The sequence below is a fragment of the Nanorana parkeri genome, unplaced genomic scaffold (assembly GCF_000935625.1).
Source record: "Nanorana parkeri isolate BGI_ZX_2015 unplaced genomic scaffold, ASM93562v1 scaffold27, whole genome shotgun sequence".
In the NCBI taxonomy this organism is placed as follows: domain Eukaryota; kingdom Metazoa; phylum Chordata; class Amphibia; order Anura; family Dicroglossidae; genus Nanorana; species Nanorana parkeri.
The window spans coordinates 1,850,251-1,869,159 of NW_017306295.1; the positions used below are offsets into that span (position 1 = coordinate 1,850,251).

Consider the following 18,909-nt stretch of genomic DNA (forward strand, 5'->3'; position numbering starts at 1 on the left):
TCTAATTAATGGCCGTTTTTTGGCATTTGTCATCAAATTAGTATTGCACAAGTTTCCAGCCAGAGTAACTAGAATGTGACCCAAGAACAGAAATGCAATATATAACAGCTTTCCAGTCCTTAGAGGCGGTGGCTGCATTTTTCTTTATTTTTAAAGAGTTTTTTTTTCCCTTTTTTTATCTTGTGATCCAGCCAGCAACACACTTCCAGACTACGCTCATTTACTGCTTTTTATCTATAGAAGATCAGTGTTGTCGCCCTAGGACAGGACTACAAAACATCCCCCCTTCTCCTGTTCTCCATAACATAGTTATATAGCGTGGACCTATTTGGGTTGGACTTGATGGACTTATGTCTTTATTCAACCCCAACTATACCCCCAACTATAGTTGGGAGGTGTTGTTGGAAGGTGAATTAGGCAGGTTTGATCATGCTGTTTAAGATTTGCATAGGATGTTATAAGATCACTACATTTCTGTCAGGATCAACAGGTATTTTCTTCACTTATTGTACAGCTATAACAAAAAAACTTTCAGTGATATATTTAAAAGATCAAAATGTAGCAAATAAGAGAAGTTGATTGTTAAGGTTTAGATTCAGGTGACATATTGCCTGCAATGACAACCACAAGAGAAAATGCAGTATATAGAGTGTTAAAACCTCAAACCATGGCCAGCTATTTCACTTTTTAAGTAAGGTTCTATTGTTCATTCAACCAGTGGGCTGTGCGAAAATGCTTGCATGGTATTCTGACAGTGGCTGGCGGCCACTGTTAAAATGCCCGCATGGCGCTAACAGCTAATTGGCTGCTAGCTCTGTTCGACCGAGAATTTTTCAACTGGTTCCTTCTATTGTCTGATTGAAGCATGCCGGGCAGAAGGGTGGTGAAAGCGCCACCCACGGTACAAATTACAGTTGGTTCATCGGGAACCAGCCAAAATTTGAACAGTGTGTATCCAGCTTTCGACTCCAGGCCGCTAAAGAGAATATTAAAGAAACTGTGTAGATCTTTGCAACTCTCCATTCTACATAGGGTACAAAATGACTGATGCAGAGACTTGGGGTGCAGCAATGTAGGAAATGGGCACATTAATAGGCAGGTTTTTAGGCAATCATCTGATAAACACAAAACTATTCCTGTTCTTATACTGCAGATATATAATTGGCTGAGGAAGGCAGCTCTAGTTATCTCATTACTTATTGTGCCCATCCAGTTTAAAGTGACCTCGCATCAACTCGCATCTGAGCAGGGGCGTCCCGAGGCCGTGTGTCACCCAGAGCAGAGACCGGGTGATACCCAGCCATGACGTCATCGCGCATGCGCGTGACGTCGCCATCCGCATGCCCGTCATTGCGCATGCCCGGTCATCTTATTGATGCCTGCCGGTGTCCATCACCAAGATGAAGAGAGAAGTAAGGACGTTCACCCGGCGGGATGAGGTATGCCGCCGTGTCCTCTCCTCTCTCCTGACACTGTTGGGCTCTCATTCAATGACAGAGTGCCCGACTTTTCAGAGTGGGTGACACCAAAATTACTGTCAGTCAGTCATTTTGGTGTCACCACTCCAATGGTGGCATCCTGCGGGCCGCACCCCCCTTGTGACGCCACTGCATCTCAGTCATCTACATCACCTTGAGTACCTTTGTTCAACACTAATGTCACGTCTCAAAACAGAGTCATTCACCATATTTTATTTCTTTTCTAAATCAAATCTCTGGTTGATTACATAGTTTAAATTATGTTCTCTGCTTTATTTCATTAAAGTAAACATCTGGAAGCAAAAAATGAACTGCTAACTTATATGTTATGTATTTTCTATTTAAGGTGGGCATTTACAGTAATGCTGATCATGATTGCATCAAATTTTCATACCGAAAGCAATTAACTCTTTTGAATTATGAAATTAAGTATTGTCTGCTAGATATATTGTCACGTGGCTTAACTTTCTAGTATTCCAACACTTTTATCACGTAACTGGATTAACTTGATACTATATACAGCACCCACCCATTCACACCTCTTCAAAGACGTTAATACTGTTTTTATTGTGCAAATTGCCTTTATGTCTACAGGCTAAAAGAGCAACTGGATTATTTGTCTTTTATCTTGGCAATTATTTGGATCAGATCCACCCATTTATTATATCTGGTAATCCTTAGAAAAAAATGGAATTGTTATATGTTTCCCGAGACTATTGTCTGATTTACTTCCTGGTTTTATTGCCAGTTGCAAAATGATAGGACTTAATAATTGAAGTGATACAAAGAAAAAAAATCAAAATATGGTATAAAATATTAAAATGTGGGTTAGGTTTATGAATCTTTTAAGGCTAGAAAAATAGGAAAAAATGTGTTGTTATCAGGGTAGTTATTTTTTTATTCCAATGCTAATAATAATTGTAACAAGCCCCTGCTTGCTCGGATCCACTCTCCCGCCACTCCTCAGATTTCAGACCGAAACGTCTGATTCTTCGGTCGTCCGATGCTCCGGGATTTGCACTACGGCTATGTGCCATTCGAATCCAGTTGCTATAGCTCAGAACAAACACCAGGCAGGCTGTATGTAAGTTCAAACAGGAATCTGCTTTATTGAATGCACACACACACACTTTTATACACAACAGTTTGAACACCCCGCCCCAACCAACACCTTCCTATTGGTCATGCAAATGAAGACTTGAAACAGAGTCAGCAGGGATTGGTCCGTCTGCTGGGATAATCCATTGTCATTAACATTAGGTTTCCAGAGCAGTTATTGAATTGTGAAATTGGACAGCTGTAGGGCCAGGCTCCCCCGCAACAGCCATCCATGGGCCCCGGACAACCAGTTCAACCCAACAAGGGGGGTCTCCATAATCCTAGGTCCGTAATCGCTAGCCCTCAGGCTCCTCCAGCAGCCCCAGTGATGGTTCAGTCCGTCACAATAATCACATATTTTATACAACCATGTTCTTTGTGTACAAAAGATAATTTTTGATGGTTACACTTATACTTCATGTAGCGTAAATATCTTTGTAACCTTTTGTGTCTGAGAAAAAAATATGATTTGGGGTTAATTTTAGGTTTTTTTCAGATGCGTTTTTATTTTTAAACACATCATTTTTGTACTCTTTGTTAAATCTTGATTTTACAAAAAAAAACATTTAATACAGGGTGCACCTATGACATTTAAAAGAGAAAGCATAGCTGAAACTGATTTTAGACTGTCTCCTCTAATTAAAGGACTTCATGAAGCAGGACACAGCAAACAGGTGAACAGCATGAAATAAGCAATTGCTTTGATTGTCCGTGAAGGTTCTCATCATCCAGGTCATGGTATATCTGTAAAAAATAAGTCAAGACAACTGGACTTGCTGTATTTTTCTTGAAGACGTTTCACTAGTCATCCAACCAGCTTTCTCAATTCAGAATGACTTGTACAAAGAAAAAAATCCCAGATAATTTTTGTACAAGTCATTCTAAATTGAGAAAGCTGTTTGGGTAACCAGTGAAACGTCTTCAAGAAAAATACAGCAGGTCCAGTTGCCTTGACTTATTTTTTACAGAAACTCCTTTGATTAACCTCCCTGGCGGTATTCCCGAGTGTGGCTCGGGGTTAAATTTCCTAATGCTGAAATGGTTATTACTGCATGTAAATATATACTTTGTATTGATAGTCAAACTCTTACAATAGCTTTGCTTTTTAATTGTTTTTCCATTCCATATTCAAGCAGATATTTACAGTATTAGTCTTAAAATCTTTTTTACACTGATGGTAGAAGAAGCTGGAGTTGTGGTAGGGTTGTCATGGTGATATTGTAATGAATTCTGGTGGACAACATATGTGTGCTGTGAGTGCTGTACAAAAAAAGGACTAGCAGACTACATACATTAATATAATTTAAGCAGATGAATAACTTTTACAAAAATTAGGTTTTTGGGCAAGCAGAACTGCTAAAGTATTCATAATGCACAAATAGTTCTTATTATAGCTCTTATTATAATTTCTTTCCTACGTTCACAAGACATATTTAACAACCTATTTTACTTAATCTTCTCTACTGATCAAGCTCTGCATACATTTATCTATAGTTATACTAGTTTACATTTCCTACTGCTTTATGATAGAGGACTCTCTGCTTACAGACTTATATCAAAAAAGCATGCCTGGCATCTCTAGATTTGCATGTTACCTATTATAGGCCACAGCTGGCAACGAGCCATATGTATGTAAAGGGATACTGGGAATCGTTCCATTAATTAAAAATGAAAAACATTGCAGCCCCCTGCCAATGCATTTCCTTTGTAACTTTTTCTAGATACTTCACAGAAGGCATGTGGTGACACTTAGGAGCGACATAATTATTGTTTTTATCTCAAAAGTTCACTCACAGTATGCTTTGCACCTACGTCCTCCATAATCTTTGGTAGATTTTTGTAGGACTTATACATTCCACACTGTTCAATGAATGAGTTCACTTTTGCTAATCATTATTAAGTTGGCACAGTTTGTGTATAATGCTCTTTATTTAGGTCCTACAGCATTACAAAGATAACAGAATCAAATAGAACTTGATTTGTACCAATTTCCTCAGGAATAGCCTTGTAAAAGAATATAGAAACAGCTGGTACTGTAAACAACAACAATCTATCAAGGCTGGATTTATTAAACCAGTTGGGGCAATGCAAACAAACTTGGTTTAATTGATTACAAAATATATTGCTAATATTCTTTTGTATAGATATCAGAGAATTAGACTATTTAATAAATGATCTATTTATATTTTACTATGACCTTTCCTAGTTTGTAGCCTCATGTTCTTCTCCCAGAGCTATTAGTCATTTGTGTTCTCAGTTTGATTAAATGATCGGTCTTATATACCTTGCTACAGTTCTGCTTTAATATCATCACAAGAGGGGCACAGTGCCACAAAAATAACCATAGCATACATCATAGAGCTCTCCTTTTACTGTGCGATAGTCCTTTGAAATCTTCAGCTGAAAGGGAGATCCAAATTCAATATTTAAAAGATACATTTACTGCTACCTGCAGGATCACAGAGGCAGCACAAGAATGTATGTCTCCTGGGTCCCTGTGTGTGATGTAAAGGAGCTACCACTCCAACTTAAGGTGGCCATACACTGTACAACCATCGCAAGACCTTAGTCTTGCGATGGTTGTAAAGTGATAAAAAAAACGTACGATCTGCCCATCTTGGACAGGCAGAGCGCACTCTCGATCATCGCAAGCCCGCCCCCCTGAGGGGCGGGCTTCCGATGACCGCAATGCTGAACGGGCAGTGTGCGCGTGCGCACACCGGCCCATTCGGCATTTGTCTCCTGAGCACTGTTCAAACCAGCCGAAAATCGTAAGATTCTCGGCTGGTTTTCTAACATGCTCCTTAGACAAAAGACGTGCGACCGTACAGTAGAAACGGTCGCACGTCTTCGGTTACACTGTTCGATTCTCGTACGATCGCGGGATTTCCCGCGATTCTCGTACGAGAATCGAGCAGTGTATGGGCACCTTTAGACTACAAATTCAATAGAAATTAGTAAACTAAACATGAGATTGTTGTCCATTATGAGATTGAGCTCACACAGGGATTATGGGGAACAAAATTTTTTTAATTGCTAAGGTACCGGAATGCATTTTTAAGGTTTAACATACATATATGTCAGAATCTGATTGGACAATCTCTGTACAGTCTTTTAAATTTACCAACAACTGTTGTGCAAAGGCTTTCCTAAACATTTGATTTTTCATGTAGAGTCAATCAAAAAGGCCCTTAAATTAAATGGCTGCTGGTAAATCCAAGAAAGATTGTAGAGTTGGATTGTAAGATGTATGGCCAACTTTAAAGATGCTGGCTTCAGAGACAGGATGATTGTTATAAGGATTTACAATTGCTTTACAAGATTTCCAGCCGTGCATGGCCCACTGTATACACAACGGCTAAATGTCTGCTGTAAACCTACTTAGATGAAATTAGCATGTGTGTGTTGTGTTCCAGATACATGCTGAGCCTGTGAATATCTGTGAACATTCGTTTTGGGTGAATAATGCCAAAAACTAATGTTAATATATTTTTTCCAAGACTGGATGGCGCTGAGGTGCATAGGAAATAAATACGTCTTTCCTATTCTCCTCTATTTAGTGGCCATAATGTATTATTAGAGCACACTACATGTGAACTGGGAAACAAAATATATTTAGAATATTAGTTTTTGGCATTATTCTCCCCAAAATGAATGTTCACAGATATTGGCAGGGTGAAAGGCTCAGTACATTGTTTATAAATAAACCCCTTTATATGTCTGTGTAGGTTCTCATTCATCCAGGTCATTGTATATCTGTAATAAAATAAGTCAAGGCAACTGGACTTGCTGTATTTTTCTTCCAACCAGCTTTCTCAATTTAGAATGACTTGTACAAAAATTATCTGGGAATTTTTTCTTTTGTACTAGTCATTCTGAATTGAGAAAGCTGGTTGGATGACCAGTAAAACGTCTTCAAGAAAAATACAGCAAGTCCAGTTGCCTTGACTTATTTTATTACAGATATGCCATGACCTGGATGAATGAGAACCTTCACAGACAATCAAAGGAATTGATTATTTAATGCTGTTCACCTGTTTGCTGTGTCCTGCTTCATGAAGACCTTTAATTAGCTGAGACAGTCTGAAATCAGTTTCAGCTATGCTTTCTCTTTTAAATGTCATAGGTGCATGTCTTTTAAATAAAATGGATCTATAGTTTTACCACAGATTTAATCAAGTATTTCTGGTTAAGCAAGATGAATACATACTTAATATGTTACTGGCAACGATTCTGATGATTGCACTAATGAACTATGTCATTCGTTAGCAAATTAGGCTTTTCTGTCAACTTGACTATGTTGATGTTAGTTAAGTAGGCTTAATCTAATACCAGATGAATTATCACATGTACATTGAATATCCTTATTTCTAAAGAACATGCCTTTATTGCATATTAATTAATTCTTGCAACGTGTCTATAAATGAATAGGCTCTTTTGCAATGACCTTGTTTACAGTTTCTCTTCCACAAAACTGTACGTAGCAGTTTCTGCTAGCATCTGACACATGCAAATCAAGCAGAGAGACCATACTCTTTTACTGGGTGTATGTGCTTTGATGAATAAGCAATTATTTGAGTGCAGTTTGCAGAGCTGCAAGAACCTTTAAAGAGAAAATATGTTTTTATTTAAATATTTTTTTTCAGTGGTAAATATTATAGAATAGGCTAACATATTTCATTTTGTCACTGTAATTGTCAAAAACAAAGGCCAGTATGAAATGTAGATGGCAATGAATAGTAAGCTATATTTACACTGCTTATATTTATTCATAAAAGTAGAAAACATTCTTCCCATGGAGGAGTAATGGACAGAGGCAAACCACTTCCTGCCAATGAGCCATTCAGAACAAATTCCATGTTGACAGTTTTCAAAGGAGAAAGCCAACAATATTTTTTTATTTCAGCCTCTTGTCCTTTTTTATTATTTTCCACTTGCAAAGATTTAATTATTATTGTTATTACTATAATAATACAGGATTTATAGAGCGCCAACAATTTGCACAGTGGTTTACAAAATAAAGGGAGACCGTACAGTTACAATGCAATTCAAGACACAGGGGTTATGAGGCCCTGCTCATGAGAGACTACAATCTAAAAGGAGGGGTGTTTGATATAAAAGCTAATAACTGCAAGGGGTGAGCTGATGGACAAAGTGAAAAGAAGAGTTTATAGCTTGAGGTAGGATAGGCTTCCCTGAAAAGATGAGTTTTCAGTGATCGCTAAAGGCTGACATAGTAGGAGATAGCGAGACAGACTGGTCGAGGGAGTTCCAGAGGATGGGAGAAGCGCTGGAGAAGTCCTGGAGGCGAGCATGGGAGGAGGTGAAAAGGGAGTTAAGCGAGCAGAAGGATATATTTTTTCCTTCAAGGAATACCATATATAAATGATATTGGAAAATGTGCTTAGATGCACTTTTTCCAATATCTTAACATGTACTGAGCAGATGTGTTGTAAACAAAAGTACATTTTGCTAATTATAGTGTATTAACATAACTCTTCATAACAGCAACATGCATCACGAGTGATGAGCCAGTGACCAATGACAGAGAACTTTTGTAAATCATTGGGTCTGAAAATGGCAGTAGAACAGGGGAGCGTAGTAGAGGTGTGGCCTTGCATAGTACACCGTGCCAAAACATAGTTAATGTTTGCTACATGTGCTGAAATAGTGCCAATGGTTGTGGCACACCACAGTGTATTAAAGTTTATAGTGGTGCAAAATATGGGACTAACTGTGGCAAAGGAAGAAATGCCCCTGCATTGATGTGAGGGAAAAATGTTTGTGCATTGGTGGTGTCCCTGGAAAGAAAATAATGGTCCTGCATGGGCAATGCCATTGGATGGGAAAAATGGCACTAGATTGGTGTCAGTGGGAGGAAAAAATGCTGGTGTGTCGGTAGTAAGAAAAAATACCACTGCAGAGATGTCAATAGTACAAACATTTCCACGGTGTCAGTAGGACTGTCTGCTCCAGTATTTTAGTACAATATACAGGTGTGCATCTGTTAGCTAGCTGCAGTAGTCCAGGTAACATTGTCAACAGCCCATACACCAAACACAACAGAAGCCCTATTCCTTGCTCATCTCCTGGGGTCTCTTTGACTTTCAGAGCAGGGATACTAATGTTTATAGCACCACTTGGAAGTACAGCTCCAAGTCAGTGCTAAAGCTAGATGCCCAAATATTGGTCTGCCGGGAACACAGACCAAACCTCAGGGTTCCGTGTTACCTTCTGGAAGCGGCTTTCACATTTACCGGCTTCTTTCTTCAGAGAATTCAGCTTGTACCTGCTAGGCTAGAGAACTGAGCCCAGCTGGTAATGCAAAAAAAAAGCTGACATCGTCAGCCAAGATTCGTCAGGTTTCCAGATATGCTAATGACTTTGCTAGTATCAGTATTCAGAGTCCTTTGAGGATGCTACTATTAGTGAGCATGCCCCTTCTGAAGATGCAGATCTGCTACATGACAAATGATTAGCTTTTGATAATCCCGTGCACTGAATAGCGTCTTGCCATTGCATGGAAAGAACTGCTTGCCATGGCAAACCTGCTAAGCATCTGGTACCATCAGCTCATTGAGCATTAGCCTTTTGTTAAGACCACTTAAACACTTTGCCATTTTATTTAAATACATCTGCTTGTTCCTAACATCTCACCCCTAGGCTCTAGTTTATTTTTTTAAATTTTGGCATTAGCACATGTTGCCCATGACAGTGCCTGGCTTCCCATGCCTTTTTTGCTTGTTTATTAGCACTACAAATGTTCAACATTGTATAATAAGATTTGCCTTCCATAGACTTTTTTGCCTCAAAGTTTGTCACCTGTGAACTTCCAGAAAGACTTAAAAACTGCTTGTGAACTGAATCTAAATACTTTAAACAGACATGTCTCTCAACGTTGGTGATATATTACCATTCCTTTATCATAATGTGTCATACATTCTTGCCCAAATACCATATTCCTGCGTGGGGTTTGGTGACGAACACTGTTTCTACTTGGAGAGGGTGAATAGACTGATGCTACACATCCACATTGAATGAAGTGGATACACTGAGGCTGATTTACTAAAGCAATTGAGACTCTTTACATTATAAATTGTAGCTGTGTTCACTTTGAATACCCAACCCTCTACAGATGAAATAAGTAAATAAACAGGAATTTGCTTTTCACTGGATTGAATAATTGAACCGAATCTTCACTCAAGTTATTGAGTAAAGATTTTCAGCTCCTTTTTAGTATATCAGCCTCATTGCCTGAAGTATTTATGCTTTCAAATGCCTTTTGATATATGGAGAGTAGTGCATTTAAACACCAACTATGACCCCAATGTAAAGCTGCTTCCTAAAACATGTGGAGCAACTTTTGTTTGTGCTTTGATCCAAATGTATTGTGGTTGCTGCAGGAGTTTGATGTACCTTTTTAATTTGGAGAATTGTTTATCATTACATAAGGCAGACCTGTTGCCCATATATTAGAGCCACTTATGAACATCTTTAAAGGGACGTTCATCTGTACTATGACCAAAATTTATGAAGATGAGGCAGAGGATTGCTGAATATTGTAATAGGCAATCATATCCATTTGTATGTTATGGATCATTTGTATTTAAAATAATATGGATGGCTGTTAACTACAGGATAGATTTTCTGTATGGTTTATTCTCTATTCCCAGCTGATGTTCAGCAAGAATGATAACTACACTGTCTGATATACAGATATGTGTATAGCATATAGGCATAACAATTCTAAGAATGTGCTATAGTTTTCCCATTAATCTTGCTAATATTGTTGTGACCTCTCAAGTGACCTCATTATGGATGTTGAAAGTTTTTTGAAGCTTTAGAAATTTGATGCAATCAACATAAATCTTCATTGCAGGTTTTACTGAGCAGTAAGACCACTGTAATATTGTGCAAGGAAGACCTAGAAAGGCCTTGAAATAAGTTATCAGTTAAAGTTTCTAAGGGCTGCACTTCCTATTTTCGACATTTAGTACAGAGATAAATGTTTTTATGACTGCATGCTTTTCTCCTGACTTGCTGGAAAACACCCATTATGTTTTGTGTGATTCATCCCTGAAACTGATGTAACAATATCTGTTATGTCAAACCTAAAGATAGATTAAGAAATACATTTAGAAACAACATATTTGTGCTGTAACCCATAGCAACCATCCACCTATGCTCAATGAGGTTTATTTGATAAGCAAAAGCAAAAAAGTAATGATGGCTACAGTCAAAAGGTTTATAAATAAATCACTTACAATGGATTCTGCTCCTTGATGTTTAAAAGTTTTAGTCTCCTGCAGAATCATCTGGTCCCCTGAGCACTGGCCCTGATATCCGATTTTGGGATGGCTCTTCTCCCTTGCAGGGTCTTATTGCGCCACCCTTAGTAAGGTATGTATGTCTCTACAAACACACAGACACAGCAAGTCGGGAAGTGAGAGAACACATACCACCAATCGCTGACTTCCTGACCCTCTCCCTGCATAGAACAGTGACTGCCAGTCACCGCTCCCCGCAGGGATTTCCCCCTCCCCTCTCCGTTTCTCTAGCACTGACTGGAGGGATGGATGGGGGAGAGGCAGGCACAGCTGGCTCTGCCTTAAGAGAGGCAGAGCCGGCTGTCAATAAGCCAGCATGGTGGATCTCAACAGTATTGTCAGGATCAGCCCCGGCTGCAGCGATAGCCCACTATATACTGAGTTTTGGGTCACCGGAGGACATTGGTATATGTCCACCGATGACCCTGAAGTGAACTATGGCCAGAAAAGGTTAGGGCATAGCTCTCTTTTAAATTATTGAACACCAACACGTGCAATACAAATTCAGGTCATGCTCCTCTCTAAATAAGAAATGCAGCACTTTCAGGGAATTGTCTGTTCTACACAGTAAATGTGGAGTTAGAACTAATCCAACTGCACAGATCTAAGCACCCAAGGAAGGTCAGGGAATGGGGGGATGCAGGCATAAGTCAGCGGGCAGACTGGATCTACTATTTGAAGAGGAAAAGTAATGGTGCGCTGCTAGCGCAGTTCTTGTTATAAGATTACAGTACAGTGAGCAGTGTGGATGGCGCAATGAAAACATGGTTCTCGGTGTGTTCTGTGCAACTAATAAGTATGAATACATGACAACCTCTGAAAATGGCAGCATTTTATTATTTTAACATACAAAATAGAAGCAATTTTATATATATATATATATATTTATTTTTTTTACTGTATCTTACCCTATTTTTCTACTAAATTTCAGCTGTTGTGTAGACATAAAGTATACGGTAGCTATTTAAAGTTAAACTGTGGGCTCCCCTTACCTCCTAAGTGGCCAAAGGTCCATAAAGCAGACACCTCCAGGTACCTGCATGTATGCTTTGATTTTTTTAATAAATTGTAGTGGGGTTTACTTTGAATACCCAATCATCTACACATGAGATAAAAAATAAATAAACAGGAATTTGCTTCTGACAAGATTGGATAACTGAAGTTATTGAGAAAAGATTCTCAACACCTTTTATTGCCTGAAGTATTTATGCTTTCAAATTTCTTTTGTTGCTAAAGCACAGTGGTGTATGGAGAGTATGTATGGAGAGTAATGCCTTTAAACACAAACTATTGGGCCCACAATGTAAAGCTGCCCGTGAAAACATATGGAGGAACTAATTTATGCATAAAAGAACTGTTAAGGGTTTGTTTCCAGAGTAGTATAAACTTTTCTAATAACATCACCTATAGTAACTTACAAGCCAAAGATTGGCTTGGCCATGTTAACAGCTCTGCACTAGAATGGACTCTGCTCACTTTCATGGGCAATTTTAAAGTGATTTGAGTAAATTGGTCCTTTAGCGTTTTTACAGACATACTAACATTTTCAGTATTTGCATATACTATACATCATATTTATATAAAGCTAACACTTTTTTATTGCTTTGGATAAAGTAGGAAATAATGTATCTAAACATGAAAACCAAAAAACTCATATATTGCTGCTTACCATGCATTAGAGGCGATGCCTGCATTTCTTTATTTCAGTTTTTTCCCTTTATTATTCGCTGGTAATCATTTGTAATCATCTGTCACTGGGTGGCTTCATTTACTCCTTTATTGTATTCACAGAAGTAACCCTGATTGCCACCCAGGCTTGATTAAAAAAATTATGCTAAAATGATGATGCCTGATTTCAAACATGTCCTCCATTCTTTATCTCCATTACATGGGGGGATCATTGGATTACTAATTTGCACAAGAAAGATAACATTGTTTGGCTTTTAGTTCATATAGCAGGAAGTGATAAGGACACAGCATTTCTAGCAAGATCAACAGGCACTTATTGTACTTGCTGAAAATGTTTCTTAGCCAGTCACATGAAAACTAATTCAGCCATCACATCCTAGGACTGGTGAGCTTGAATATATTGCATTTATGTTATTGGGTCTAGATCTATGTTAAGATCCCAGTCACAAGCTCTCCAAAGCAAGACTTGAGACCGTTATCACCAGAACACATTTCCCCATTGGGAGATTTCCCCTCCTGTTCCTTTCTGTACAAGAGACAGAGGTCACCAAGACTAACAGAGCTGCGAATTTCCCCAGTGGGAACACATACAGCAATAAAAACCTGACAGATGTCCTAACTCATACACAGTTTATCAAAAACTAAAATAAAAACCTTTGGCTTTACATACACTTTAAAGACAAGACAACTTGCATCAGCTCATTAACTCATAGCAACCAATCAGTATTCATCAATGTGTTATTTTACAACCTGGTCTGGTGCTTGCAGAGATGCAGACTTTTCATAAATTGCTTAATAAGTATATAACTGTATGTTAAAGAACATCAATATAATACACTTGGATATGTCATAACCATCAAATACTATACTGCACTTTTGTTCTGTAATAAACGTTTACAATTGAATTTTCTAACCCCCTATATATTAATAGCCATCAGCTAGTGGATTACATTTTGCAAATATTATTAGTGGACATTTTTTGCACATATACTCTCCAATGTCTGTTTTCAGATTAATTATCTTGAACTATATAGGTAATCTTGTATATGCAAGATGCAATGGTAAATTGATTGATTAATGGCTAAGCAATTTTCCCAGATATAGAAATGGCACAGAACAGAATTGATCCTAACATTAAATAAGTTAGAGACGGTGTGCAAAGTTCAGTAATCATAACACCTAATCAACAATCATCTTTTATTATTCTAACTGTTCCAAACAAATAAAACTTGAAATATGGTTTCTGTGGGTTACTGCACATAGCTTAGTGCCACTGCTTATTGCATTGCATTAAGGCCCAACTCTGCGATTAACCTCCGTGGCGGTATTCCCGAGTCTGGCTCGGGGTTAATTTTCAGTACCAAGAGCGGTAACCCCGAGCCAGACTCGGGATAGCACAAAAGTGTCACTTACCTTGTCCCTGCGAGCCCACGGTGTCCTCTGCTGTACGCGGCCGGCCGATGCCGGCTTCTGAGTTTTTTAGTTTCGTTTTCGGGGGCAGAGCCGGCAGGAAATTCAAAAGTGAAAACATGACATTTACACAGAGTACACAAAATACAATGTAATCTACTATGATTACTCGTATGTATCAAACTATTTCACTTCAATTTTGTCCCTAGAGCTTTGTCCAAAACAATGTACCACTTTGGCATGCTAAAATCATGAATAATCATACCGCCAGGGAGGTTAAGAAGAAATAAAACCCTTGCAGTGGGTCCTTCCAGCACTGCAAGAGTCAAGTCTGGGGTGTAGAGGACGAGGTGTTATTACTTACCCTTGATCCAGAAGGCTCCAGCAATCTCCTTTCCACCTTGACGGTCCGGGCTCTGGACGGCCCCTTGGCGTCATAACGTACAATGTGCTACATTATATGTGGAGGAGACAAGCTTGCAACTGCAACCAGGAGCACTGAGAGAGGATGCTTTGTAGGGCGCACAGACCAAGGGAGCCTGCCAGAGTGAGTTGTAAGTTAGGTATTACTCTTTATTCCTCTACCCCTGGACAAACTGATCATATAACCCTTGCAAAGCTGGGGGGCCCCACTGCAATGATAGTTTTTTCTAGTGCCCGGAGTTAGGCATTAATAAATAAGGCCAGTGTTTTCAATAGTACTGTTTGCAATGTAATAATTTTCTTATCATACAAGTCTAAATTTAGATATTCTGATTTTAATTATTCTAAAATGTTATCTATATGATGAAAAGGTTTATATTTTATGAGCTACAGTAGTACAGCGAAGTAAAAATAGCTTAATTGCCATCAGTCCTCCAAGTATCCTTGTCCCAAAAGAAGCTCACTATTTCAATTTTATATATTTGTAGCATCAATAAATTTAGCCCATATTGTAAAAAAATTAGATATTGTGCAGTTGTCACTTATTATGTGACAATATTAAGGCTATGCACTATATTCACCAGAAATAATCAAGTGCATATCCAAATACAACTTGCATTGCCTTGTATCACTAATCCAAGTGTATAACAATGTTATACTATAAATATGTTTGATGTAGCAAAACTAAGCAAGATTTTCTCTCCCCAGGTATAAAGGAGAAGAGCACTGATTGGGCTGAATTCCTGATTCATGATTTGACTGGTTCAAGGACTGCGCCAGCAAAACTTTTAGAGGGAGTATGTATAATACTTATACGTGTATATATAGACTAATCTGATTTTTAAAAATAATTATTCTTATTTTAAACTCAAGTAAATAGTGGTGTTTTTTTTCACAAAAATGTTTTTTTTTTTATTGAGCATAGTAAAACATACAAACTGTCAGGTAGCTCCAGAATAGGTTACAAAGCACATACGTGCGTAACATGCTTGATATCGAAGCTCACTTGAACATATTATAAGATATGTGCTCAGACAACGGTCCGACGTGTGAAAGCGCAGTGTAAAACTGACTGCATCTACATCCCAGCATACAAAGGTAGGCTTGTGGTAAAGCTTGTGCTTCTGGGGAAGGCGTAGTAACTGAAGTTGAATATCAGTAAGTATTGAATTGATAGCAAGAAGGAAGAAGGGAGAGAAAGCCAGGAGGCACAGAGTAAAAGACACTGGGTGTGAAGGACGGAAAAATAGGAGGGCAAAATAGGGGGAAACTTCTGGAGACTTGGTAGAACCCAGGTCTTCACGCCATTTGGCTACATAAGTTGGGGGTGGGGAAGAGGGAGGGGCAGTCAATTGGGAATAGAGCATCAAAATAAGTTTTGGGGTTTAGGGATCTTTAATGCAACGTTCAAAAATTGATAGCAGGAGAGGTGGAGTTCCATTTTTAAGGAGAGATTGAATCCAGTGTCTCAGCTGGAGATAACGAAAAAATTCCCTCGGTGGGGGATTGGAATTAGCTACAAAGGAGTCCCTGGTACGTATCCTGGCACCATCAAGGAAAAGGTACATCAGGGAGTACCCCTGCATAGGCCACCAGGCAAAGGCTGAGGGAGTTTCTTCTGTCGGTGGAAACATTGGGTTCCCCATTACTGTGGTTAGGGGTACATGGGGAGAAAGCAAGTGGCTAGAGTATTTAACCGAATCCCAGTCTCTTAAAAAGTGGAGAAGAAGGGGGCTTAGGTGTGCAGGCCTGGTAGAGGGGGGCAGCCATGGAATGGTAGAGAGAGCAGTTGGATGGGCATTGGGCAGTTCTAGGAGGACCCACAACGGGACGTCCACGGTGGCATGAAGAGCCACCAGTGGCGCTATTTGGGCTGCTCTAAATATCTTCCCCTTTAGATCAGGGAAGATATACAGTCCGTCTAGCTACCCTGGGGCGCTTATATTGCCAAATAAAGGACATGACTGAGTTTTGAAGAGATCTCAAGGCAAACATGGGAATTGGGATTGGCAGGGTCCTCAAATTGTATAAAAGTTTAGGAAGGAAAGTCATTTTCACTGCTCAAATACGGCCAAGCCTCAAGTAAATAGTTTTAATAGGCTCTATGTTATTTCCTCTACTCTCTCTGCTATTCATAGAGCTTGAATTACTATTATCCCACAAATGCAAACGATTTGTATGAATGAAGGAGAGAGCAGTTGAATGGTAGAATCTCCACTATCCATTCACAGAACTTGATGCATTGTGGAATAATAGTTATATGAGCTCTGGGAATGACTGAGAAAGCAGAGGGGTCAGGCTAGCAACGCAACTTTTCAGACTAGCAATTTACAGACTAGACTGACCGCAGGTTCTCACAGCGACAGAAGACTGCTAATGAGTGTAACATCGGGTGGCTATGAAGGGGACACTGAAGTGAAGATTTTTACAAGAAGCAGCTGCTGCAGGTAATGGCATACACACTATTACACATAACTTCAGCTTTAAGACAATAAACATCTTGTTAAAAAGTATGCAACGTACAACATAGTGTATAGAGTACAGCAGTCAGGTTTATTTAATGAGCATCATAACGTATAAAGTGCATCAGTCAAGATTGTATTCTAGCAATCTATTCAGCAGCTATAGAGGAACAACAAATCCCAGCAATAATACATTATACAGAGTGTTTAATGTATTATTGCTGGGATTTGGTGTTCCTCTATAGTTGCTAATGTTCTGCAGTGTGCCGCTTAAAAAAAACCAAAACACAACAGAAAACATTAAAAAGCTCCCGGCCGATCTCGACTTACTTTGAATGACGGTGTTGTCGGCGGGCAGCGGCGTTGTTGGTTGTCGGCGAGTCAGGAAGCTCACCGGGAGGAGAGGGCCAGACGCTTGTCCTCAGCGTGCGGTGGGCGTGGCTTATGCGGCGGGTGAGGGAGCTCACGGCGGGTGAGGGAGCTCAACCCATGAATGTGTTTGTAGCACTAAAACAAGCTAGAGAAATGAAAAAGGTACAGAAACATTTAGATACACTTTTGTAAGCTTTAGCAGATCAAAAGATACGGAACCATTTTTTGTGCCGCTGTCGATATGTAGTAACTTTGGAAAGTCATACTTTATAAATGACAAGTAAAGAAGGAAGTAGAGGAATGCCAGATCTGGAGACCTCCCATTTAAAAAACAGAAGTGGCATCATGTGAAATTCCACTTAGGAAGAAGGTTGAGCATTGTCAGACAATAACTTATGTGTATCTTCAAGCTCGTTACAATAATATGCCAGAATTACTGGCTTGCTGTGCAGGACTCGCTGAATATAGAATAATGGCTCATTCACAGATATTAGTTTACACTCTCAAAGTGACACTAAATTCATTAGTTAAACCTTAAAAATGCATTCAAGTACCACAACTGTTAAAAGAAATGTATCTTATTTGTGTATCACTCAACTGTAGATTATCAAATCATCTCTGATTTCATGCTGACACTGTCCTTCCTTCTGGAGGGTGGCTAATTTTGTTCCCCATGGTCCCTGTGTGTGTTGTAGAGTAACTACCACTCCAAGCTCGCTCCTGTGATGGACTACAATAGCAATACAAATTACGAACCTAAACGTGACATTATAGTCCTTCACGGGAGTGAGCTTGTAGTGTTGGCCACTTTATAACGCACACAGGGACCATGGGGAACAAAAGTAGCCACCCTCCAGAAGGAAGGACAGCGTCAGTATGAATTCAGAGATGATTTGAGGATCTACAGCTGAGTGATACACAAATAAGATACATTTTTGTTACTAGTTAAGGTACTTGAATGCATTTTTAAAGTTTAACTCCTGAGTTTAGTGTCACTTTAATTATTCAGCTGAAGAAATATATAGTTTATTCTCCTTGCAGAATGGGGCTAAAAGCTGTTTGAGGAATATCACATTTCATGTTTTTAGACCTAAAGAAAATTCATAGGCTGAATCTTCTGTTATTTTATACAGTTAACACCATAAATGTTGTTTACTCTTGAAGTGACTCTTTTCTTAACACATAGTATGATATGCCTTTAAAAAAAAAGAAAGAACAGAGGTGTTCACTAACTGCAGGACAGTTAGTTGTCAGGGCAACCATCTTACAATGTCTAAATACCACAAAAAAAAAATGTTTTTCAGGTTTTGTCTATGACATCTGTTAAAAGGGGTCATCGGAGCCCAGTGGATAACCACTATTAAAATCTCTTCTTTTATGTGATTAAAAGACTTTTAGTATATAACTAATGCATCTTCATTTTTACATAAATTCATGCACACTTTTGAACGGCAAGTATGTTTTATTAGGCAGAGTATGAGAATTGCATCATTTATTGATATAGTGTTGTTGAGTTGGGCTAGAAATCAGAGTCAAATTAAGGAAAAGTATACATTTAAATATTGATCATTTTCATAAGGCATTAGAAAGATCAATATGAATATGCACCGAGCAACAGTAATTGGATTTCAGTTTTGTCCTGTCAGATGG

At 38.9% G+C, this 18,909-nt stretch overlaps 1 protein-coding gene across 1 annotated transcript in view; it reads left to right on the plus strand.

The window, feature by feature from the left end:
- SFMBT2 (Scm-like with four mbt domains 2) overlaps positions 1-18,909 on the plus strand; it is a 128,561-nt gene that overhangs the window by 39,246 nt on the left and 70,406 nt on the right. Inside the window, exon 4 of the mRNA XM_018566472.1 lies at positions 15,134-15,222. Coding sequence (XP_018421974.1) covers positions 15,134-15,222 — 89 coding nt within the window. The remainder of the gene's footprint in view (positions 1-15,133; positions 15,223-18,909) is intronic.